The sequence below is a fragment of the Penicillium oxalicum genome, chromosome II (assembly GCF_001723175.1).
Source record: "Penicillium oxalicum strain HP7-1 chromosome II, whole genome shotgun sequence".
Lineage (NCBI taxonomy): Eukaryota > Fungi > Ascomycota > Eurotiomycetes > Eurotiales > Aspergillaceae > Penicillium > Penicillium oxalicum.
In genome coordinates this window covers 3,121,890-3,145,644 of record NC_064651.1, presented here as the reverse complement: position 1 = coordinate 3,145,644, position 23,755 = coordinate 3,121,890, and the positions used below count along the sequence as shown (strand labels likewise).

Genomic DNA, 23,755 nt, shown 5'->3' with positions numbered 1-23,755 from the left:
GGCACGCGTTAATTAGAAGGGCCCCACTCCCGGAATAACTATCTATATCGGGTTACGACGGATCATGCAATGATCCGTTCGATCGATGTACTTATCAGCATTTTGACCCGCCGCATTGCGTAGAGTGATCAATTTGAGCATAAGTTGCTTTGCTTGCCCATCATGGCCGAGAATCCTCAAGAGTCAGGCTCTCCGGAGGAACCCGGTAGCCATCTTCCTGCCAGCACTCCTAACACCGATCCCAAAAAGCCAAAGCACCAGTTTCCACAATCACAAGTGGGAAAGCTTTGGGACGCCTTCGGCAATCCCGAGGAACCTGTGAACGCCCTCGCTAATGCGACATATAAGCCTCGAGGCAATGAATCAAAGGATGTCTCATACTCTGAAGTCGTCGGCAATGTGTCTTTGTCTGAGATCTCATCCTTTTATAAGGCTCCATGCGCTCGTGAATCCCTCTTAACTGGAATTGGTGCTGGATTTGGAATCGGTGGTGTACGAGCAGTCTTCGGAGGTTTGTCACTATTTTGCCACGCAATCCACCATCATGCGATACTAAGTTTTCTGAAGGCCTTCGCTCATTATGGTCCGCCGGAAATTGGGCCGTCGGAATCTTCGCCGTTACATCCCTGGGCGCGTATGAACTTTGTCGGCGCAGACGGATACAAGAGTTGCACGGCATGAAGGAAGCCGTGGAGCTAATGAAGGAGCTGAAGGAAAAGAAACAGCGGGACAAGGACAAAGCCTTGGAGGAAGCAGCAAAGCGAGCGGAGGAAGAGAAGAGGAAGAAGAGTTGGACGAATATTTCCAACTACAAATTTTGGTAACGGCGCCGTGGGTCACTGAGAGATGGTTGTCATGTAGATATTTTGAACTTTGTACGATATGTTTCAAGTTGTATATCCCGGAAGCTTGTCCTTGAGCGAAATCTGATAGATTCCCATCCACGTTTCCATGTAACGGTGCCCAGCCAGTCTGTATCGTTATGTGAACATATATCTTTGGGCCAGGTTAGATTGGTTCGCAGCATGGATACCGTCGATGTTTGGGAAGTGCCCGACAACACAATTCTCAGCCGCTGCCCTGATCATCGAATTTTACCCGTTTCGGGGCCATGGGTCTTTCTGAACTAAGGGGTTCTCCACCATTTGGAATTTGGTGTCGTCTCTCCCGGCGTTTTTGCCGTGCTTCACGAGCTTCGCGAGACCTCCATTCAGCCACCTGCCGCTGGCGCTTCTGAGACCGGGCCCATGCAATAGCAGCGGTTGGCTTGAAACCCACGCCGTTGATGCCATATCCATCATCATTGGGGTCCGTTGGATTATGTCCCGTGATTTCATGATCATGCCATGTGAGCGGGTTGTCTCGAGACCCAGTTGAAGTTGGGGGAGACATTCGGGGATTTGGAGCTTGGTAGGTGGAACTTGAGTGCGATATTGAAGGTGACATTGGCCTTCTTTTCGGAGGCATTGCAACGGGTGTACCTGTTACATTGTCCAAGCTGAATCGTGCGTCAAACTTGGTGCTGATACTGGACTGGAAGCTCTCAGTCCCGGTACCTTCGCTGCGGGATACCGGGGCAGATTGAGTTACACCAACCGGGTTTCTTTCTCTGCTTTCTGATCCGAATGATGCGAGCTCAGACCAGCGGGGTCTCGTCGAAAGTGACAGCTGGCTCGGATCACCTGGTGTCGTGTAGATTTGGCTCCTAATGGCCAAATTCTGGAAACGGCCCGCTACAGCCGTGCGTGGGCTATGGCTCCCTAGATCTGTTTCCTCGACACCGCGACCCTCGGAGAAGCCCTCAATAGAATGGTCGGAGGCTGTTGATGGAGATGGACTGCAGTAGTCTGATTCAGAGGGCTCACGTTTGCGTTTGGGCGAAAAATATTGAATCGATTCCGTCATCATTCACTACCATCATCCAGCTCCTTCGTAGCTCGGGCAGGGTGAGAGTGGGGCAGAATCGAGACCATTTATCTCATGTGCGTGACCCGATGCGCTGGAGGGGTGCCATCAAATGCACAATTCCATATTTCTCTACTGCAGAGACACGGAAAGATAAGTCTGAGTGGCACGTTGTGTGCTACTGATTGACAGAAAGGTTGCGGAGAATTGAGTGAGGGGCAGGTTCCGACGAGGCTGGGCAGTCACGCTCACCGTACAAGTGCACAGTATAAACCTGTTCGAGGTCGTAGGTACCACAGCAGTTAAGGTAACTTGGAGTAGTACCCTGCCGAAGCTACGCAAGTGTGCACGCTTATGATTGGTTATTGGATGACCTCATTGGGCTTATGTAACCCACAAGTCCGAACCCATGGGGGGTTGCCTGACGCAGAGGGCGGCGGAGTTTGCTGCCAGCCAAGATCTTCAAGATTCCAAATTAGGTATAATCTTTTATTCAGTCTGCTGTAGGATGGTCCTATATTCATGGTCAATCTTGCCAGGTGTGTATAACAGCCTGCCCTCGGCCTAAGATGCCATTCTCTGGGCTGCATTTATCACGTCAATACCGAGTAAGTCTTTCTTCATTGGAAAGTGAGTCAAGCCAGTGAGGTGTTACGACCCAGCCGCACTACGCACATGGGGCCTATAGGCCGCCGTAGTACTTTTGCGCAAGATGTAGTTATGTCCCGCCGTACCCGCGGGCCCTAACTACTGCTCACAGGAGCAGCGACCTTAGTTCCTCAGCGATTAGTCTGAATCATATACTAGGGGTGACCCTGGGACCTTCACTCTGATCCGAACCTCCGCAGGACTAGACGGGTAGTCCTAACATGAGGCCAACGCTCTCTCTCTTTGGCGTGTATGGAATGAAGAACTAGTAATCCTTGATCAACCTTGCATGACATGATAGACTTCCCGTTCAAGGCGGCTCTGTCAAGATTCAAGCATTAGGGTGGACACATAAGCTAACTTACGCTTACAGTCTATTAGAGCTAGTCGGGTACCAAGCTAGCTATCTTAAGCTCTCATGACAAGGGGTGTCATGGCAGTGTCAGGCTACACACCGCAGTATTTTCAAGGCCAACAGTACGCCTCAGCTCTCCGGATCGAGATTCTTGAAATCAAGAAAATTGGCCTGCTCGAATTAGGCCGACACTTTTCATGAGAATACACTAGAACCTGAATGCGATTTCAGTCACAGCTCTCCACCACATGAAAATAGTCCGAGCTCCATGCATAGGCACTAGAAAACAATTTTCACCAGCTACCTACTAAACAAAGCGGCCCCCACCCTAAGAAGTCCTCCGCAGAGATTGAATGGATACTACCTGCCTAATACATGTTAATCTCATGCCAGCATATCACGTACTAATTATCCCGCCGTTCAACGCCAGCAACTTTAACATCCACCCATGGTTTGGAATCCACATCTACCTATCAACATATCACAACAGCCTCCACATTACGCCTATTTCTGTGCAATTGCAGGCTGAAGATGGCCTAATTTTCGGCGAGAACCACGTGCCCATCTGTTGGATCTCCCATCAATGATACGTTGAGGAAGCTCAGTATCACTTTGACTGTACAGTGCGTGCATATTGGACCCCCTATTATCCATGTGAACACAACTCAACCATTCTTTACCCAGGGATCTGAGGGCAAGTTCCCTTTGTTTTAGGATCCATCTGCAGGGAATGTGCATCAGCGGTATCCCGCATAGGCTCTACTAGAAGCTACAATTATTCCCAACCCTTGCCATTCTAGAAGATTTTAAAATCTGGATGAAAAAGTTCTTGATACAATGCTTATACTTTGAAAGATCCATTCATCGCTTCTTTTATTGATATTCATTTGGTGCAACAGCTCAGCTGCACTTTGGAGCATCATAGTACTATTGCCCAGTCCTCCCTAGCATTCGGACTTGCGGACGGGATCAGAAGTGCGAAGCATGACTTACGAGAAGAGAACTCCTGCTAGAGGATCTCAATAATAGCCTAAATTTTTTAATTTAACTCTGGCTTGGCTTTTTCTCGACCGTCATGCCAGGCTGACGGATTTTTCTACTCCAAATTTGACATGGTTACGGTTATGGGGATCTGTAACATGATTTGAAGACAAGATTAGCCATTTGTAGAGTGCTCCACAGTCCAAAATCCACACCATAGTGTATCAATTAGCTGACTTGAATATTAATCTTCCAGTTGGATATCCAACAATCCTTCAGGTCCTCCCGCCTGCCCGGAGGCCTTTTCCGGTGCGGCTTCAACAACGGAGTTGTCAATACCCACCTAATACGGGTGCCAAGTCTCAAATCCTTGAGCTAATTGAACTTAGGTTCATGAAAATCCTAACAAGGTAATATGTGCCGCTCATGTCACCGTATCAGTAACGACGACTTTGTATCCCTACTTGCTAGCCTACTGTTTGATCGGAGTCCTTGAGCTATGAGCATTGTCTGTCTCCTGAAGGGTTTTCCCTTCCATTGTGAATCACAGGCCAAGATATGTTGGATGCCTACATTCAAAGGGCATCCTGGCGTTAGGCCAGCAGAATACTCAATCAACAACGCCGTCTGGTCTCGAGAGGTTCATCGGAACAGTTCATCTTGTCTGGAGCAACCCGTTCACCAAGGCTTTTCTTATGGGCCACTATGGTCGATCCAGGATAACCTTTCTTATTACAGGTTCATCGACTGAAACATCACGAAGCCACATCCAACAGGAAATATTAGTGCAGTATTTAGCGTTGTAGTAGCGCTGACATGTTCTTACGAGTTGGAGCCGAGGTCGAACAACATATTGGAGGCCTTGAGAAAAGGTATAAAGGTGAGCAATTTCCATGTCATTTCAATCTCTACTGAGAACTTCAAAAGCACTCTTATGTCCAGCTTGGAAAACCGTCTGTCAGAAATTGCTCGAATTTGTTGTTTCACGGGTCTCATCGGTTTGAACAGTTTGGCCTACCATGCATCTTCCTCTCAAAGCTCTCCTGTTGACGGCAGTCTTCTGCTCTTCAACATCTGCGCAGGCTTCTACTTGGCCTTCGTTCATCGAGGGTCAGCCCGCCCCTGATGCTTGGCTGCAAATCAGCTTGAACGAGACTGACTCCTTCGGTCTTCAAACAAACCTGACGGAGCGAACCAACGTTCAAATCTGTGAGCGAATTATCACAGCGGCCGGAGCTTGTGCCGCTATCGGGTCATTTGTCATCGCCTTTGCTCAGGCTATGGGTTCCACGATCAAGCAGAAATCCAACGAACACTCCTGCAGCTCCGTGCGTGGAACCTACGAGTCTGTGTCTTGGATTTACTACGCTACCGGCCGAAACTGCGACACCACCGCGCAGCGCGAGACCATTGCAGGCGCAGTCAAGAAATATCTCCATGATGTCAAGGGCAACAAGCTCTGTGGCACTGAATGCCTGCGTTTTGACCACGGAGGTACTTGGGATGGCTGGTTGAAACTCGGACCTACCAGCAACTTCAACGCGGGCGCTTACTGTGGTTCTGAGCTGCAATTCAGCCACTGCCTGTCTGGAGGCGATGGCGACATCTGAGCTGAAATGGTTGCGAGTCGCAGCTCATGAGGAAGATTGAGAGTGATGAAAGAGAGAAAGTGGCAGGAGTTGGATTGAGACCGGATCAGGGGAGCTTTTCCAACACACGTCTATGAAGATCTATGCCGGAGACAGAAGCTGCCAGAGCGTAATCATGGGTCTTTGTATTTACATTTGTTGAATTGAAGGAGGAACACTTGTATTTAAACCCAAGGGGAGGTAGAAATTCAGGTCACAAAATGATTCTGCTAAAACATGCGAGTAGTGGAAATTGATGCTGACCAGTAGTAGCTAATCTTTGTAAATCTTGTCTATATAGATTGAATATCCCGGGGCATAGTGCCTTGGGAAGCCATCGAGGCAAAACGCACCGCAAGAAACCGAATAATAGAAATTGACGAGAAACAGAACGGGCAAGCGGAGTACAAATCCAAGTGTCAGTCTGTCAGTCCGTAGAAACCGTCCCAGAAGAAATTTCAAGGTCAAGCGGGAAGCCTTTTCTCAGCGATGTTTTAGCTGTAAAGGGGATGCATAACCTTCAGTTGGCGGAAGAGTAAGTGGGTTTCACACAATCGACGATGAATCTACGGCGCATGCAGGGGATTTGTTTATAGTGGACAGTCCTGGATTGCGTTGCCAACCTCGAACATGCGACACGAAAAGTGAACAAAGGAGCGCGATTTGCATGGAAAGATCTGCCGGAGTGCAGTGCCTTGTGCCGGTGTCACAACGTTGCCCGCAGTAATCTGCATGCACTAGCCTTGCCTCTTGACTTATCAATCTAGCCTCCCATTCAACCCGAATGTGATACGCGGGATTATATCTGCCAAGCGTGCATGGCTGTGCATATGATAAACGCCTAGTTTGCTACGTGGGGCAGTTTCTCAGGGAGTCGACTTCAGCTCCCGGATGGCCCGAGAATATGGGACTCATAATGCCGTTCACTCAACTTGACAGTCTTGGATCATGGCTCCACGATTGGAAGGGATGTATTCCAATATGAGGTTTATAAACAGAGGACTGAGCTTCTCAAACACCATGGAAGAACGTGCCCACTCTTTTCGTGCGTACATCCAGGATATTGGACGTACCATATCAAGCAGGTGGTCGTCCCGGCCGGGTAGAAAAGCCATCACCTTCGGGCAAGGGCCTACTCTCAACTAATCCAAAATTCGAACATGAAGGTTCTACCTTACTGATGCCCGTGGAACGGAATTGTCTTGGAGACTGGATCAAATAACAGTGGCATTTCATAACACGAGGTAGAGCAAAATCTTGTTGCCACAAAAGGCCTAAATCGAATAATTTACAGATCCCCGAGCCCATCGAGTCGTGAACAAGTTTGAGAAGAAAAACATGACAGAGAACATATAACCCAACGCCGTGACAAAGACTCCAGATACCAGATCAAAGCGCTTTTATGCCTTTTGCTTCTTCTTTGAAGGCTCGGTGTCAGCATCGTGCTTGCGCTTCTTCTTCTTCTCGGAGTCGTCCTCGCCCACATCGGACTTGCGCTTCTTCTTCTTGTCGCTCTTGTCGCTCTTCTCCTTCTTCTCCTTCTTCTCTTTCTTCTCCTTCTTGTCCTTCTTCTCCTTCTTGGAGTCAACATCTTCCATCTCAGCATCACTGTCATCGACATCAACGTCAATGCCAGCAAGAACGGCATCCATAGCGGATCTCTGTGATATAATTGTCAGTTTGTGCCCTTCCTTCAGTTCGAATCCCGCAGAGTAACATACCATAGCGACCTCGTTCTTGGTGGGAGCAGCGCCGGTGGAGTAGAACTCCAGGCGCTCCTCGACCTGCTGCTTCAGGACCTCACCAAACTTGGTAGTGGGGCTCTCGGAGAAGTTGTCGATACGAGAGGCAATCGAACACTTGTTGGCAAGGAAGCGGGAGATGCGTCCCTTGTTCTTGGGCCCAGCCCGACCAATGAAGGAAGAGTGATACAGCAGACCATACTTGGGGGTGTTGCCCTTGGTCTTCAGAGCACGGAAAAGAGCCTTCTCGGCACCAAGAATCTGGACAGTAGAGGCAGGGTACTTGGACAGATTGGTCAAGCTACCAGCGTGGGAGATCAGGCGGGCACCAACAATCTCACCAATCAGGGCAGCCAGGTTGGGCGCAACGACGCTCATCTTGGAAACCAAGTACTGGTAGAGAGACTTGCGATACTTGGAAATGCTCACGACGCGCTCAGCGAAAGCGATGACGTTCTCCATGTCGGACTCGGAGATATCCTGACCCATACTGCGCTTAGCGGCATCAATGATGCTCTGGGCGACATCCTTGTCGTCCTCGACAAGAGCCGCAAGATCGTGCAGGCTTTCATCGGTGAGGCTCTTCTTGTCCTGAACGAAGAGAGCAACCTGAGCGTAACGCTGGTTGTCGGAAACAATCTTGACCAGCTCGGGGAAATGCCAAGAGTACCATTCGCGAACACGCATGGAGAAGGTGTTGATCGCCTTGTCGAGTTGGTCGAGGATAGCGATGGCCTGGATGATGTGGTTGTCGTCCCGCTGAACAGAGAACTTGACCTTGGCACGGGAGTAAGCGTGACCAAGACCCAGCTGGGCAGTGTCCATATCACCCTCACGAAGTTGGCTCAGCAGTTTGGGGAAGTGCAACCGAATGCCACGGAGAAGATCCTGAACGACTTCGCTGGTGTCTCCAGTCTCACAGTCGACGAAAGAAAAGGCGGACTTGATGCTACCGGCAAGGCCCTTGTCGAGGAGGCCAAGAACGACCTTCTTCTTCTTGCTGGGTTTGGGCAAATTCAGGTCCAGGAATGAAACAAGAGTCTCAGATGCGACACCTTCAGAAACGTCGTTGATTTCACCAAGAGCCTGCTTGTTGTTTCTTGACGACGTTAGCGAGATTTTCTACACCAGAACCACCGCGGAAAGTACTTGTACGCCATGGGTGCAGACGTACTCGAATGGCAAAAAACTGGCAAGGTCAACCATCTTGCCAAACTTAGCAAGGTCATTGACTCCAGCCTGGACTTCCTTCAGGCGGTTGCCGACGGCGTCGCCCTGAATCGAGACCTTGAAAAGCGAGTAGCCCATGGGGCTCTCAAAGAGAAGGTAATCCGCCATGGCGCTGGTGGGAAGGCCAATTCAAGTCGGAAAAATGGCCTGTTGAATATAGAAACAGCAAAGACCCAGAAATGACGCGAATAATCGTATCCGCGGGTTGCTGATGTCGGACAGTCGAAGGGGCGGGAGGCAGACAAAAATTGATCGAAGAATTCAAGAGCTCTTTTTTTTCGCCGCTAGTGCGAATCCGTGAATGTGGGCTTTTTGCCCAAATTCCTCTCACCGCCTTTGTCGTCCATTGCGGGCATCCAAACTCCTGTGTGCTACCAGCTGCCAGCCTTACTTGACAACCCATTACGATTTAATCTTTTTGGGCTCAGCTATCAGTCATTCCTTTGGCCCGCAGATATGTCCGCGACACAGCTGCTCAATCCCAAGGCGGAGTCCCGGGTATGAATCGCTGTGTGCTCCGAACAACCCCTCCGTGGCCCGCACTAATATTTCCTTTTAGCGACGCGGAGAGGCCCTGAAGGTCAACATCAGCGCCGGAGAGGGTCTCCAGGATGTTCTGAAGTCGAATTTGGGTCCTTCGGGAACCCTGAAGATGTGAGTCATTTCAAGTCGGCTGCAATGCTATCAAAATGGCTAATGTTTTGTCAGGCTCGTGGACGGTTCCGGTGGAGTACGCATCAAAAGGCCCCTTTACAAATGACCAGCAAAGAGCGAAATGATTAACGACCATCTGCGATAACAGATCAAATTGACCAAGGATGGAAACGTTTTGCTGCGCGAGATGGTGAGTTGAGGATCTCGAAAATTGTGCAATCAGGTTGCTAACATTTTCCCAGCAAATTCAAAACCCGACGGCCGTAAGAGCATATTTTCTCGATATTACACGCCCCTGTCACTGATAATAATTGGAAGGTCATGATCGCCCGAGCGGCAACCGCTCAAGATGATATCACTGGTGATGGTACGACGTCAGTCGTTCTGTCCGTTGGAGAGCTTTTGAAACAGGCCGACCGTCATATTTCAGAAGGCCTTCACCCCCGTGTGATTACGGACGGTTACGAGATCGCGAAGAATGAGGCGCTGAAGGTAAACGAAATCCCTGAAAGGATGTCTACGGGCCCGTCTCTGACCTTTGTGCAGTTCCTGGACCAATTCAAGCTCGAAAAAACCATCGACAGAGAACTCCTGCTTTCCGTAGCTCGCACCTCTCTCTCCACCAAGCTGAACAGCTCACTCGCCGAAAAGCTCACTCCCGATATTGTTGATGCTGTTCTGGCCATCCACCGTGCCCCAGAGAAGCCCGACTTGCACATGATTGAGATCATGACCATGCAACACCGCACATCATCGGATACTCAGCTCATTCGTGGGCTGGCGTTGGATCACGGTGCCCGTCATCCCGATATGCCCAAGCGCGTTGAGAACGCTTTCATTCTGACTTTGAATGTGAGCCTCGAGTACGAGAAGTCTGAAATCAACTCAGGCTTCTACTATTCCAGTGCTGAACAGCGTGACAAGTTGGTGGAGAGTGAGCGCAAGTTCGTCGACGCGAAACTGCAAAAGATTGTGGAATTGAAGAAGCAAGTCTGCGGCAACGACCCTAAGAAGGGCTTTGTGGTGATTAATCAGAAGGGCATTGACCCCCTGAGCTTGGATATCCTCGTCAAGAATGGCATCATGGCTCTGCGGAGAGCCAAGCGGAGAAATATGGAGCGCTTGCAGCTGGTTTGCGGCGGTGTCGCTCAGAACAGTGTTGATGAGATGACACCCGACGTACTTGGCTGGGCCGGCTTGGTTTACGAGCACCAGCTCGGCGAGGAGAAGTACACCTTTGTGGAGGAAGTCAAGGACCCCAAGTCCGTGACTATCATGATCAAGGGACCCAACCCGCACACCATCGCTCAAGTGAAGGATGCAGTGCGAGATGGCCTGCGCTCCGTTTATAACACGATTGTCGATGGCTGCGTCATCCCTGGAGCCGGTGCATTCCAAGTTGCCTGTGCCCAACACCTGAAGTCAGACAAGTTCAACAAGACCGTGAAGGGTAAGGCCAAGTGGGGTGTTGATGCGTTTGCCGATGCGCTGTTGGTCATTCCCAAGACTCTCGCTGCAAACTCAGGACACGATGTCCAGGATTCCCTGGCTGCCATGCAGGATGAAAGCAAAGATGGAGCCGTCGTCGGCTTGGATCTGAACACTGGTCTCCCTATGGACCCTGTTCAAGCGGGCGTCTTCGACTCCTACCGTGTGCTTCGGAACTGTGTTGCTTCCAGCACTGGCATTGCATCCAACCTTTTGCTTTGTGATGAGCTCCTGAAGGCTCGTCAAATGAGCAAGTCCGGTGGCCCCGGCGGCATGGAGGAGTAAAGTATCTCTGATTCATGCCCAATCGCCATTTGGACCAAGAGACGATTCTGATACTGGGTGCTACAGTTCTCTTCTAAGACCTTGGCCTCCCATAAAAGAAATTCGCACAATACTTGTAATTAAAATATCAATGTGTGGAAAAATAAAATGATGATTTCCAATACAGCCAAGTAGGTTTGGAATCCTACACTATCGTCGTAAAGCGTGCAAAGTCAAAGCAACATGATGCGTAATAAGTTTTTGCCAACGAAGGTTTTTCACGTGAGAGGCATGCCTGCTGGTCTCGTGATTACAGTCCAAAGTGGCCGAAGTCGTCACTCCTCTTGAGACGTGCTATCATCGTCTTCAGAGACTGAAAAGGATGGGAAGCCAGCTGTGAAACCTTCGTCTTTCACGGGATCCTCAAAAGAAAGACAATTCGCCTTGGCCCATTCCCATATATCCGCTTTGTGGATCACAACCTTGGGGGCTTCCTTGGGGTCCTCGTCGCCCATCAGCCGGGCAAGTTTCCTTTTCTTTGGGGTAGTATCAGGTCGCACTACTCCCATGCTTTTCACCGCCGTGATCACATCTTCAGTGAGCATTCCAGTAGCCTGACCAATCTCTTCGACTGTGAGATATTCTCGTGGCGGTCTCTTTCTCGACACCTTCGTTGGTGATGGCTTTGGCAATTTCTGGGTGTCTCCGTCGGGCTTGTTGCTACATTGCCTCCCGTGCAAAAGAAATCGTGCAATGCGCTCAGCCCAAAAACGATTATAACTCCTCTGGCCTAAATCACTCAGAGGTTTTTCTGGCCCCCCAATGTATCCGCCCGGGTGTTCCCATCCGCTCAGTTTATAACTCACTCCCATCAAAAGCTTTCCCAGTTGCCGATGCTGATATGGTGGAAAGATGCAGATGCAGGCAAGATTGTTCGAGTCCCACGAGAGTTTCTCTTTGGAGAAAAACCCCAGCACGGAATACTCTTCCGGGCTGGCAGGGTCGGCGAAAGTGAGGATGTAATAGAGAAATGTGGCGACGTCGAAAAAGACCGTCTTATGATCAAGGAAGAGCTTGGCGAAAAGAGAGAGGTTTTGTCCGAAGAGCTTGTGGTCCTCCCCGTCTACCTCCCAAACGGCATACCCGCCATGCTCGTACACCTTGATGCCCGGGGGAGTGGTGCGATTTGCACAAAGTCGTGTGTGCTTGGCAAATGCGAGTTTATCGCAGGAGTATCGGAAGCACCACCGACACACATAGAGATGTTCGGCGTCCTTGGGGACTAGATCCTCCGGGTATATTGACTGGTACCATGGCTTGAAAAGCAGATCTCCCAGGATAATGTTTTGGACGTTGTGGTCGCTCGTACTTTGGAGGCTTGTCGATGGCTTCTCCTGAGACATTGAGATATTTCGTCCGAACAACTCGTGACCGAACGTTGTCTGCACTTCAAGTTTCAAAGGACGGTAGTATACGCGTGAGATGCGGAGGACTATCCGTGGACATTGCCGCGAGCTAAAAATCGACGCGTCGCTTGGTACGGATGAATGGGCCCAGAAAGGTTCTGGTCCGCACGAGAACTTCAAAGTCACGATGGTGCAGAGAAGAGAGTCATCGGCGCTGATGCGAAATTGGTCTCGAGAAAAAAGAAACCGGAAGCTTCTTTTGGCAAGGCTTAAATGACGGATTGAGTAAAGACCGGCGCGTGTTTCCCGCGCGCTGGTTCGTAAGGCGACGCAGCTTAGTCTAAGTCACGGCACGGAATGGTGGATTCAGGTTGCTCCCGTCTCGACCGCGAGGACATCCTGACTCATCAGGCGCAGCCAACCTAAGCGGCCGGGGTGGACGCGGCCGCCCTGTCAGGGTTGGTCTTTGGTAGGTCAGATCACCTGCTCGTTCATGCTCAGCCATCAATCAGGTGACCCATTTGGGCGGGGAGAGCTTATTATCGCCTCTCTGCGACTGTTGCCTGGAACATCCTTACACCCCGTCATCAATTCACATCTTTGAATTCATCACATTCAGAGCTCCCATTTCCTAAAGATTCTTTGATCTTGAGAATATCTCCGCCTCTCTTTCTGTAACAGATGTGACTTCTCGAGTCCGATAGGCGTTAAATTTCGTTGGACACATCCTAAACCTACTCTTTGATCCGATTGCACGCCACAGTAGCTCTTGTTCCAGGTCCCCACTTGCTCAGTCCCTACCCTAGACTTGACGGGCAAGGAACAGCCCCGAAGAGCACAATGTTAGGACCTTTCCAAATCAGAGGCCTCCAAGCACCACTGTCCCAGGAGCCTGAACCGCATAATGTCGACGGAGAAGAACCAAATCTGCATGGGGTAGTACAAGTCTCTGCCGCTGACTATGACGAAATCGCGTCTGACCATCCCCGAGCACTGCTCACCTACTTTGATGCTGATGATGGTGATCAGATCACGGTAAGATTCTCTTCAAGAGGGCATTGCACAAACTGGGCATCATGACTGACGCCTCTGCGCAGGTAGGATCCTCATTCGAACTTTCTCAACGGCTGGATGAGCCACCAGACGAGGACATGTACCCTGGTCAAGAACCTACCCCAATGCATATTTTTGATATTCGTCGAACCAACTCCATCACTGAAATCTGGAAAAGATTTGAGAGACATGACGAAGTCAGCCAATCACAAGGAGACTCTAAAGATGCCTCGGTAGCGCAGCCTGATGGGGAGAGCAATTCTCAACCCGAAAAGATCCCTCAATCACCAGGTCGCCCCCTCTCCCCCGAAACTCAGGTCGAAGATCAGCCTTTCATGGCAGCCTTTGAGGCCGAACTGGCAAAGCTTCTCAATCCAGCAGAGAATGGCGAGACAAGAGATGCGCGTTCAGAAGCACCGACTGCCACAGAACACTCTTCGCAAGACGGTTCGCAGAGACCACAGCATCCACTGGAAGTCATGGCGACGACCTTTCTCTATCATCTTGTGCACGGGGCCAATTCGGTGCAGTCTGAGCTGAGAAGCAAATTTCCTGAATTGCGGGACCACCTTCGAAATGCTCAAAGAACAGTCCCGGAGAATGTACAATCCTCTTTGCAGCATCTGCTTGCGTCCATTGAAGCACACATGCGCACTGCGTTTCAAAATTTCCCGGAGCATGGACGGCAATTCGCAGAAGGTGCTTTCCATGCCGGACGCCCTGTTGCTGAGAATGCAGTGGACGGCTTGAGAACAATGGCTTCTGAGCTTAATGAGGCTAGTAAGGTCTTGTATGCAGTCTTTGAGAATGAGTTTAGTCACTTCGCCTCGAATGACATGAACACCTGGTTTGAGAGGCTGCAGAGGGTCTCGCCTTCATTCGCTGCCGGTCCAGCAGAAGGGGCCCAGTCAGGGGGCGCCTCTCGAACCGCGGGAAGTGGCACTTCTGCCTACGATGTTCGAGGTGCCGAAAGCAGCCTCCCTGTCCCGTCCCACCTTCAACCTTCTGATCCTCAAAGCTCAGATCCGCAGGCTACTCTGTGGTCTGGCTTCACTGGTTCGGGCAGTGTCGCCCTGCAGGACCAGGGTAACGGTATCTCCTCTTCTCCAAATTTCAACCATCCGTCCCCAGTTCCACCCCGTCTTCCTCACACACAAGTCTCTGCGATGCCACCCTTGCCACGGCCCATTAATGCTTTTTATCCACAAATTCCAAACGCCGCGTCATGGACACCATGGAACGCCTCTCATCCTGCTGGACACCTCCCATATTCTCCTTTATATCCTCCCCAGCACAATCCTGAGTTGCAGCCACATCATTCAGGGTCCTCGCCAATTTGCCAGTCAGACGGCTTGGCTCATCAATCTGCAAGCAGAGCTACAGCCTTGTCAACCGATCATTCTACATCCCTTCAGGATTCTATGGAAGATTCTCGGACGGAAATTCTGTTTATCGGAAACGTTGGGTTTAAGGTCACCGAAACGATTATTCAGGAAGTATTTGCTTCAAAGGGTTTCATTGTGAGAGTGCGCCTTCCTCGAGACTCCGAGACTGGCCATCATGCGGGCTTTGGCTATATCTACCTTCCATCTATCCATGCCGCCATTGCGGCCATCAACGCATTACAAGGCGTTCATATTGATGGCCACGCGATCAATCTCGAGTTCAGCGACGATTCAATTGGTAGTCCCTCGGACCTATCGGAGGACCTTTCTCGCCAGCAAGGAACTCTGTTTGAAAAGTTCTCTATCAAAGATCGCGGGGTAGGCTGTGAGCCGGAAGCATTGCCCAGTCAGCCGTCACCTGCTCCTCACGAGGGTCATCAAAAATCGGGTTCTCTCGAAGGCTCTGACCAAGGATCACTGTATGGTGATAGTCAAAAGGCTATCTCATACAACGCATCAGTCGAGAGCTCAACGCCAGCCCTTATAGATTTCATTCCTGATAATCCGGCTCAGCCGGAACTCATTGGGATACAGGACCGGCTGCCAAGCTTGGACCATTACCCCCCTGTCTTCCAAGTGGACGCTCAGCAACTGTCGAGTGAGCATAAGACAGCGGCTGACAAGCCGTGCCAGCTCATCGATTCTCTGGATACGCCCTCACTCTCGAATGAATTCGAAGCGGACGATGTGCATGGATCATGCTCAGCACCGGCCGTCGACTTTCATGAACCGACCCCAGTGGGGCGGCGTGCATCCGCCAAGCTCTCCGGAAAGAGTAAACAATCAAACGGTTTGGACACGTGGGCTCGTTTGGACGGAAGGGAGCGTCGGCTGTCCAGAGATGCGTCTTCATACGATATTTCTAGAAGCTCTCCGACGGGAGAGACCTCGCGGCCCGCGGCAACTGGTTCGCTTGACGCGAGCGCAGAGCCGCAGCAGGATCAGGTTGAAGCATGCGTAGTCTCACTTATTGATCTCGGCTTTGGGACTGCTGAGCAAGGTGGGCGTTCTCGGCTTGCCATCTATGCTGCTGCATCAAACGGGGACTTGGCCGATGCTATTGATATGATCGAGGAGGAGAGGAAAGCGTACGATCGCCGCGGTCCACTAAATTAAGGCAGCCAAGCAAGTGTTTGCCTTGAACAGTAGGCTCTGTTAAGAATACTAGGTCTTGTTTTTTCTTCGGGGCTTTCTCTTACGTGTCATGGACCTTTTTTGCCGAATGGCTTTCGTTCCCATTTCTTGTAATTTTTGTTTTAAAAAATTTGATTTATTTGACCATGTCGCAATGCTCGAGGGGCCTTCTTCCCTGCTGTGCTTCCTCAGGTATACTCGGGCGTATGTAGTCACCACCGCCAAAAATCTATGACCGGACTGGAACGGAAGTGGTACATCATTCCTTAGGTCTTGATACTTTGGATGTCGTGCAGACTTGGACAAGCTGATAATGAATCTGTGGCTGTCTGGAGGTATATTCCATATAAATTTTTACAAAGTGACAGACTCCAGTATGCGTCTGGTCACGAGAAACGGCGTCTCCAACGGACCTGCGGAAGCCTTGCCCGTCCTCGGAGAAATAGCTCCATCCCGCAGCTGGAAATCCACTGGACTTTCAAATCGTCATCAATCTTGACGATCACCACGCACAAAGCACTCCAGCACAGCCATGCAGACATGGCGGCGGTCCTTCGTCACGTCTGCTGCGCGACTCAACGCTAGCTTCTCATCACGGCCTGGACCAGTCACGAGGCGATGCGCGCAGATCCTTGAGGCAAGCAAGGCGGACGGGCCGTGTGGCCTAGAAGACCAAGAGGTCAAGGTCAGTGGCTTTGTTCGATCAGTCCGCAAGCAAAAGCGGTTTGCTTTTGCGGAAATCTCAGATGGCTCGACAATCGAGCCATTGCAAGCGATTTTGAAGCCGGCGCAGGCCGCGGAGTACGTGCACCCTTGAGTCTCCGATCCACGCTTTCTCTCACCATGTTATTGTAAGAGTCTGACCCGATCGCATCTTCACCCAGATTATCTACAGGAACGGCTATCGAGATATCAGGCATTTGGAAGGCCTGTCCGCCCGGCAAGGAACAAACACACGAGCTCCAAGCTACCAACGTGACCGTAGTGGGGAGCGCGAATCCAGAGGTGGGTGACTGTCTTGACTCCCTCGATATGCGTGACTGGCTCTGATCGTGTGTGTGCAATGCCACCAGACATACCCTATACAGAAGAAATACCACAGTCCCGACTTTCTGCGCCAGATCCCTCACCTTCGCATCCGCACACCCTTCCAGTCTCTTCTCGCGCGGTTTCGGTCAGAATGTCTGTTCCAGTTAGGCTGTGTCTTTCACTCCCGCCCCGAGGGCCCTTTCACCCAAGTGCAACCTCCGATCATTACATCCTCCGATTGCGAAGGAGCTGGGGAAACGTTTACGTTGCTTCCGCGCGGCGGTGTCACGTCAGACGGGAGTGAGACCGATCACTTTTTCCGATCGCCAAAGTACCTCACGGTGTCCTCTCAATTACATCTCGAAGCGTATGCGGCGGAGTTGGGAAATGTCTGGACGCTGTCGCCGGTTTTCCGAGCCGAGAAAAGCGATACCCCCCGCCACCTCAGCGAGTTCTACATGCTCGAGGTCGAATCAAACTTTTTGAGCGATCTCGATTCGCTCACCAACCTCGCGGAAGATCTTTTGCGCGATCTCACCCGCCGATTGTACGCCTCGCCCGTTGGCCAGGAAATCTTGACGGCGAAGCGAAGCGGGGAGTCCGGCCATGATACCAGCTCGGCGGAGTCCGGGCTGGATCTACACGCGCGATGGGAGATGTTGATGGGAGGCCCACGGTGGCATCGAATCACCTATACGCAGGCGATTGAAATGCTGCAAAGAGCTGTGACTGAGGACGGCGCTATATTCGAGCATCCGCCGTCGTGGGAAGGTGGCCTGCAGACGGAGCATGAAAAGTATATTGTCGAAGTCTTGCATCAAGGCAAGCCTGTGTTTGTCACCAACTACCCCACGGTCATCAAACCTTTCTACATGGCTCCCTCGGCAGGAAATGAGACGGAAACGCCCGGTGACACGGTCGCCTGTTTTGACTTGCTTCTTCCCGAAGTGAGCGAGGTGGCCGGTGGCTCCCTCCGCGAGCATCGCTTGCCCAACATCATCCAGAAGATGCGAGAGTACGGGCTGATCAAGCCTCGTGCAAAGGCGGACGCGGAGACCGCCGCCACCAATGAACCGTGCTACCCTTATCTCACCACAGACGAGGATCTTGGACATCTGGAATGGTATGCTGACCTTCGACGTTGGGGCACTGCTCCCCATGGAGGCTTTGGACTTGGATTTGACCGATTCATTGGCTACCTGTCCGGGGTCTCCAGCGTCCGGGATGTTGTTGCGTTTCCGCGCTACTATGGAAGGGCTGATTGCTGAGACTGCTTGGCCGAGGGTCTGGTCTTGTGGAGATGAATGTATATTATATCCTGGGCTTACATTGTATACTATAATTTGATCTTGAGTCAAAATCATGCATTGGTTTCTGGACAGATTGCTTGGGTTCACCTTGTACACATACCTTTTATTTTACTCTATTGTTTTCTTTTTTTAGAAAAAAAAAAGTACGAGTCGATGGAGGCTAAGGGGTGGAAGTGGTGTCACTCTCTACTTGATCTTCACAACGTCGGGGCTCTTCCTGCAGTGAGGCGAGAGGCGATCTCTTGTAGTGCAAGCGGTTTGTGTGTACCTATATACACACTACATGTACCTATTAGGTCCATACATTCAATCCATTCCAGTCATCCAATTTAAGCCCATCTCCACGTCTGCTGTATCTGTACATACAAAAGGTGTTGGGTGCTACTTCCAGTCCTGGTAAGCATACTGATAAGTTGACTGAAAGTGGCATACCTGGCCCCTACATGTATAATCTGACCAGACGACCAGCCTCGTCATCTGACAAGAATTTGCCAAAGTTACCTTGGCCCAAGATTCTCTCGCAATCACCTCTTACCTCCATTCGTCAGTTAGAACCTATCTCATGAGTCATTCATGGTCATCCACTATCCCGAGCTGGTCGGCTTGAAAGCGCCGATTGACCAGTCCCATCGTTGGGCCCTATAGATTTGACGCGTCCACTGATATAACCTTAAGGCCACATGATCTCCCGTCCTCATCCCCCGGAACCGGAAGTGGGCGACAATCAAGCTGAGGAAATTTCTTTTTAAGCCGCATGCCCGTCTTACACCGAGCGGGTTTGCGGGTGACACTTCTTACAGAGTTCAACACCACTGTCAGATTGGTGGGATTTCTTCGAGTCTGAACAGGATTAGACTTCATCAAGTCACCGAATCAGCTTCGAACTGGGTTTAGTCTGACTTGATGCACAGCACCAGCTCAAGCTTGAGTGTTCAACGATCTCCAGCTTACCTCCAACAAGAGTATGCAGCACGCACAACCCCTCTCCAGGCTCCCGGACCATGTCGTCGATAATAATAAATCGTGAAACCAGAAAACCTAGAAATGATAAATCATTATACAATAATTGAGTACAACATGTAAGATGAAAAAAAATAATGAAAAAAAAAATAATAGGCCCCGGTGGCCATTCTCACCATATTCCAGCGGAGCAACATCCCAGCCTATCATTCACGACAAACCCTCTTTTTACACTGTCCGCACTCCACACCGCGATGCGCCAAAGAACTTGGAAGAGAATTTAGGCCACCTTAGGGGGGGGAAATTGCAGCTGCAGCGGTACTAGCTTCAAACCCCGGGCGGACACGTGCTGGATATAGGTAGGATGGTCTTTAGGGGAGGGGGGGATTCTTGACGAAGCCGATGAAGGAAAAAAAAAATTTCTCTCTCCCTTGGCGGCTCGAGTCCCATTGTTTCCCATTTGACGTTGCAGTCTTTTCAAAGTCTCCCCTTGCGTGGACGGGGTTTCCACAGAATATCCAATTTTCTCATTGTCCAGACTCCGGACAGAGCATCGCCTAATGTCTTTTCATGGACAAATGGGATGAGCCCTTCGGCACCGGCGAGAGCGAACCCCGAACATACTGTTACTGAGATCCGCAAATGCGTGCGCATCCGAGCCGATCAGGACCCAATCATATTTTGAGGCGAGGACCAAGCACTTGTAGCGTGGGCCCCAGAGTCAAGTGCCTAAAAAGAAAAGAAAAAGAAAAAGAAAGACCGGGAAAAACGGGGTAGAAATTGGAAAATACCAATTTTTGAGGGGGGCAAAGGGCGTCAAGGGACAAGGGTGGAGAGAGTGGAGAGTGGTGCGAAGGGCGTGCGTACATATCATGTTTCCATATCGATTAGGTAGGTAGGTATGCAGCTCTAGTGTTTGTCGATTTGGACTTGTAAAGGCGAGATGGGAGTACCTAAGAAACCCTTTTAGAAGCTGGGAAGAGGATCTTAGGAGGTGGAAAGCGTTACAGGGGGGGGGGGGGGGGGGGGGGCCGGCGGTTGAAGAACCCAACTCCCAGCTCCTGGTATGCATTGCATACTACACATGGTATAGTATACGGAATATCGAATATCAACTAGTGCATTACTGACGAAGAAAGTCTAGAGAGTACTGTAGTAGCGTAGCTTAGCAAATGCATTACCATTCGCCCTCGATTCATCTTTCTCTTTGCATCGTATGAATCCATCAGCGAGCACGCCTCCATTCCCGGAGGGGCGGAACGCAAGGAGAGCCAGTCCGTCGTTGGGAAACGTGGTGGCCTGTAGAGTTTCTATACTTGTCTTGCGAATCCCGACCTGGCCAAGGCTGACACCAATCCTGGACGAGAGTTGGTATTTCCCTTCCCCCCCCCTCCCAAGTGTATTCCCCCCGCTACCACCAGACCTGTTTTCTTGGACTTGGTACACATCCTAACCAGAAACTACTGACTAGTGAACAGTGACTACTATCAGTGTAGAACTGTCGAGCGGTATCAGTAGACTGTAGACTCTAGTCTGTGTCTTTGGGTGGAACCAAGCGAGGCTCGCTTAAAGAATGCCGAAAGTTTGGAGGTATGCTTTACACGACATTCCAAATGGACGAGGGGTGTAAGTTTCTCAAGCCGTTGAATCCAGTCGGTAGAGACCAATCGATCGGCCCTATTTCTCGTATGCGCAGAAACTCAAATAATCACAGTGAACAAGCGGCGTGGGCCTGGAATTTGTAGTGTCGGTATCCCGTGATCCAGCGCTCAAAAACACCAGAGACAAGAAAACAAAGGTTCCATACCAGGGGGTGAGACTGTTTTAAAAGTGGTGTTTTCTTGTGAGAGGAGAGAAGAGCCAGAAAGAATTTTTATATATATAAAGAACCAAATACAAATGTCTGAATATGGGGCAGAGAAGAAACCATTGCGATTGAATTAGATCGTCAACCCGTGATGGTTCTCCAAGATGGGACAGAAGGATCGGCGGGTCAAAGTAGGGAGGGGAATCCAACCTTGTCGGGGTTAAGCATAAGCGACTGGAATGATGGTGTCCGCGTGGGCGACAGACGGACGAGTCATGCATTGACCGGCAGGAATCTCCATCTGACAAGTCACATACAGTATGCATACGCTACGTGACTCTCCTTGGGGGGCCTTTGAAATCGCTACGGGCTGCATTGAACATGAAAGCATCATTACAGTACAGACGTACTGTACTGTATGCGGTTAAATACACAGTCAGAACTGTAGTACTACACCTTCAGAGTTGTTATGCTTATACTCGGATTACTGCACTGACAATCGTAACTCGAGCAGCATGAGCCAGGCGGCTTTGCAGCATTCAGAATTTTCGAAGTCGACATGGAATCATCTTACGGTGAGTGGGTAGCTACTGCAGCTGGATATTGACGCTCAAGCGGGTTGTTTCTCTGTTGTTCGCTTTTGAAGGGAGCATTCCAGTCAAGTACCCGCTAATGATGGGGGATTTTCTTTTTTCAAAAAAAAAAAAAAAAAAGGAAAAGGAAAAGAAAGAGAAAGAAAAATGCACCAACTCGACTATTGCAATTTCGCAATGGATTGTACTCTGCGTGTTGAATATTCCCCCTTCCCCATTTCAATGCCATGGCCATGTATCATCCATTGAATTCTCTGGGTTGGAAAGCCACGACAAACTCGGATTGACAGATAGTGTCAAACTCGAGGTACTGGTCCAGCGTGTCCCGTAGTCCGCAAATGTACTGTAGGGCTGATAGGACGGGGATCCCAGACCTTCACCCTTTACTCCTCCCTGCTGCAGTACATACGAGTACTTGTACATCTTTCAATGTCTTCTGATACACATCAATGTACAATCTCAGAACATGGGGGAGAAGGCTACTAAGAAAAGCGCAAGACAGAATGTGTGGCTGTGCACGTATACATGGTTCTCTTTCGTAGTAGTCTCTCGCTCGCTCTCTCTCTCTCTCTCTCTCTCCACAGAAGAACAACTTGGCGCCACGCAGCGCAACACCGAATTTGGTGTCCAGCTCTTGTACTTGCGGGAAAATGAGACACGTCGGTCGGTCGGGTCAAGCCACTTGCCTATTAAGACGAAGGACTCAAATCCACCAGAGGAAGAGGAAGGTCCGTGGGTGCGCTACAACTGTCCTTGACTGACGAGACTAGGTGACCCCGCTGCTACCTACCCTGTTCAAGCCCCTGGACAAGGGGCCAAGACAATCGAATACATATCAACCATCAGCCGGAAAACTCAAACGGTCTTTAGGCTTGCCGATGACAGTTGCGCCTCGGCCCAGGCAAAGTGTAACTCGCGACCATTTCTCTCTCTCTCTCCTCCCCCTCCTCCACCTCTTCAATTCCTTTTTTTTTCCCCTCCTTTACGCTTTTTCCACTACCACGGATGGCCTGGACTGGTGGAGGCCCTACGGATTCATGGGATGGCCAAGGCGAAGATGCGACACGCTGGTCGCCTTGGCAGATCAAAAAACTGGCGCTGGGCAAAGACAGGCCTTGGGGCGGGTCTTGGCTCTAACTGGCTTCTCGTGATAGGCCTTCCCCCCCCTGGCTTAGTTCGCTTCCTGCTGCATTGACTGGCACTCTCTGATCATTTCAGGGAGAATTCGGACATTCTCAACACAATTCTTGATCAAGGGCAAAATTTTAGCGTTGGTGACTCAACTAGTGGAGTCGACTGCCTCGGACCAGATTCATTCACGTCTTAAATTTCCGCAGTGGAGACTCTGCCGAGTATGGACATCTGTACACTGCTTATCAGTATAAGCCGATATACTTGACTCTACTCAGCAGCCTCGGGTAGGCATATGTATGGTGAGGCCCAATTTGGAAGCCAAGACCTTGTGGACTTGGCAGGCCAAGAGAACCGGTACATTCAGACAGCACCGAGTCAAGGACTACCCCAATTTTTACGTGAGGGTCTGAGAATAATGGAATCACTAGAGTTCAAGGTGACATATCAAGGCTGCCTGTCACTGTCCTGCCTCCGCACAAGATCCTTCGTCCAGTGCTGACGGGACAGGCTGAGAATCTCATGCCTTTGTTGGATCGTTCCTCAACTGTGGAACCTCCCAAGGTGACGTTCAGCGCTCGTGACTACAACCCCCTTCACTTGCTTGGTCCTTCCATGCCTGGGGTCTGATCTCAGGAACAATCCAACTTGTCAGAGACAATTCGCACCTCCACCGCAAAGCATGTGATAATAGTAGAATGGCAGAATTGGGATCTGTCATTCTGCCATTCTACCATACAGTACACTGACGCCGCTGAGAAGGGACCCGGGGCGGATGCCGTGATCGTGCCTGAAAGTGGAGATGAGCTCGTGCGACGTTGCACCGAATCAACTCTTGGGCATCCTTGATTCCTGATCCCACGCAGGTAATTGAGAATGATAGTTCAAAATTTCCAAAGCTGCACAGGGACCTTTCCAAAACCGGCATTGTACGGACGGAACTGCCATGACCGTTCCAACAGACAGTGGGTGAGTCGGTTTACGGTACCTCT

The 23,755-nt window shown here is 50.5% G+C and overlaps 8 protein-coding genes across 8 annotated transcripts; 5 read left to right on the top strand and 3 right to left on the bottom strand.

The window, feature by feature from the left end:
• Positions 1–162: 162 nt before the first annotated feature.
• Positions 163–824, top strand: POX_b02967 (uncharacterized protein; the record flags this gene model as incomplete). Its single annotated transcript, XM_050111874.1, has 2 exons — positions 163–511; positions 568–824. 2 exons carry the CDS (start codon positions 163–165, stop codon positions 822–824), a joined length of 606 nt encoding a protein of 201 aa, XP_049972220.1.
• A 244-nt stretch (positions 825–1,068) lies between these two features.
• POX_b02966 (uncharacterized protein) lies at positions 1,069–1,905 on the bottom strand (the record flags this gene model as incomplete). The annotated part of the gene is made up of 1 exon (XM_050111873.1): positions 1,069–1,905. The coding sequence occupies one exon, from the start codon at positions 1,903–1,905 to the stop codon at positions 1,069–1,071; it is 837 nt and encodes a 278-aa protein (XP_049972219.1).
• Positions 1,906–4,908: 3,003 nt separating this feature from the next.
• POX_b02965 (uncharacterized protein) lies at positions 4,909–5,499 on the top strand (the record flags this gene model as incomplete). The annotated part of the gene is made up of 1 exon (XM_050111872.1): positions 4,909–5,499. The coding sequence occupies one exon, from the start codon at positions 4,909–4,911 to the stop codon at positions 5,497–5,499; it is 591 nt and encodes a 196-aa protein (XP_049972218.1).
• A 1,418-nt stretch (positions 5,500–6,917) lies between these two features.
• On the bottom strand, positions 6,918–8,597 carry POX_b02964 (Nucleolar protein 56; the record flags this gene model as incomplete). Its single annotated transcript, XM_050111871.1, has 3 exons — positions 6,918–7,178; positions 7,239–8,358; positions 8,434–8,597. The coding sequence occupies 3 exons, from the start codon at positions 8,595–8,597 to the stop codon at positions 6,918–6,920; spliced, it is 1,545 nt and encodes a 514-aa protein (XP_049972217.1).
• A 348-nt stretch (positions 8,598–8,945) lies between these two features.
• POX_b02963 (T-complex protein 1 subunit zeta) lies at positions 8,946–10,916 on the top strand (the record flags this gene model as incomplete). Its single annotated transcript, XM_050111870.1, has 6 exons — positions 8,946–8,987; positions 9,049–9,143; positions 9,198–9,219; positions 9,292–9,333; positions 9,386–9,406; positions 9,462–10,916. The coding sequence occupies 6 exons, from the start codon at positions 8,946–8,948 to the stop codon at positions 10,914–10,916; spliced, it is 1,677 nt and encodes a 558-aa protein (XP_049972216.1).
• A 314-nt stretch (positions 10,917–11,230) lies between these two features.
• On the bottom strand, positions 11,231–12,298 carry POX_b02962 (uncharacterized protein; the record flags this gene model as incomplete). Its single annotated transcript, XM_050111869.1, has 1 exon — positions 11,231–12,298. The coding sequence occupies one exon, from the start codon at positions 12,296–12,298 to the stop codon at positions 11,231–11,233; it is 1,068 nt and encodes a 355-aa protein (XP_049972215.1).
• An 843-nt stretch (positions 12,299–13,141) lies between these two features.
• On the top strand, positions 13,142–15,915 carry POX_b02961 (uncharacterized protein; the record flags this gene model as incomplete). Its single annotated transcript, XM_050111868.1, has 2 exons — positions 13,142–13,336; positions 13,399–15,915. 2 exons carry the CDS (start codon positions 13,142–13,144, stop codon positions 15,913–15,915), a joined length of 2,712 nt encoding a protein of 903 aa, XP_049972214.1.
• Positions 15,916–16,465: 550 nt separating this feature from the next.
• On the top strand, positions 16,466–18,230 carry POX_b02960 (Asparagine--tRNA ligase; the record flags this gene model as incomplete). Its single annotated transcript, XM_050111867.1, has 3 exons — positions 16,466–16,734; positions 16,818–16,938; positions 17,007–18,230. 3 exons carry the CDS (start codon positions 16,466–16,468, stop codon positions 18,228–18,230), a joined length of 1,614 nt encoding a protein of 537 aa, XP_049972213.1.
• Between the last annotated feature and the right edge of the window lie 5,525 nt (positions 18,231–23,755).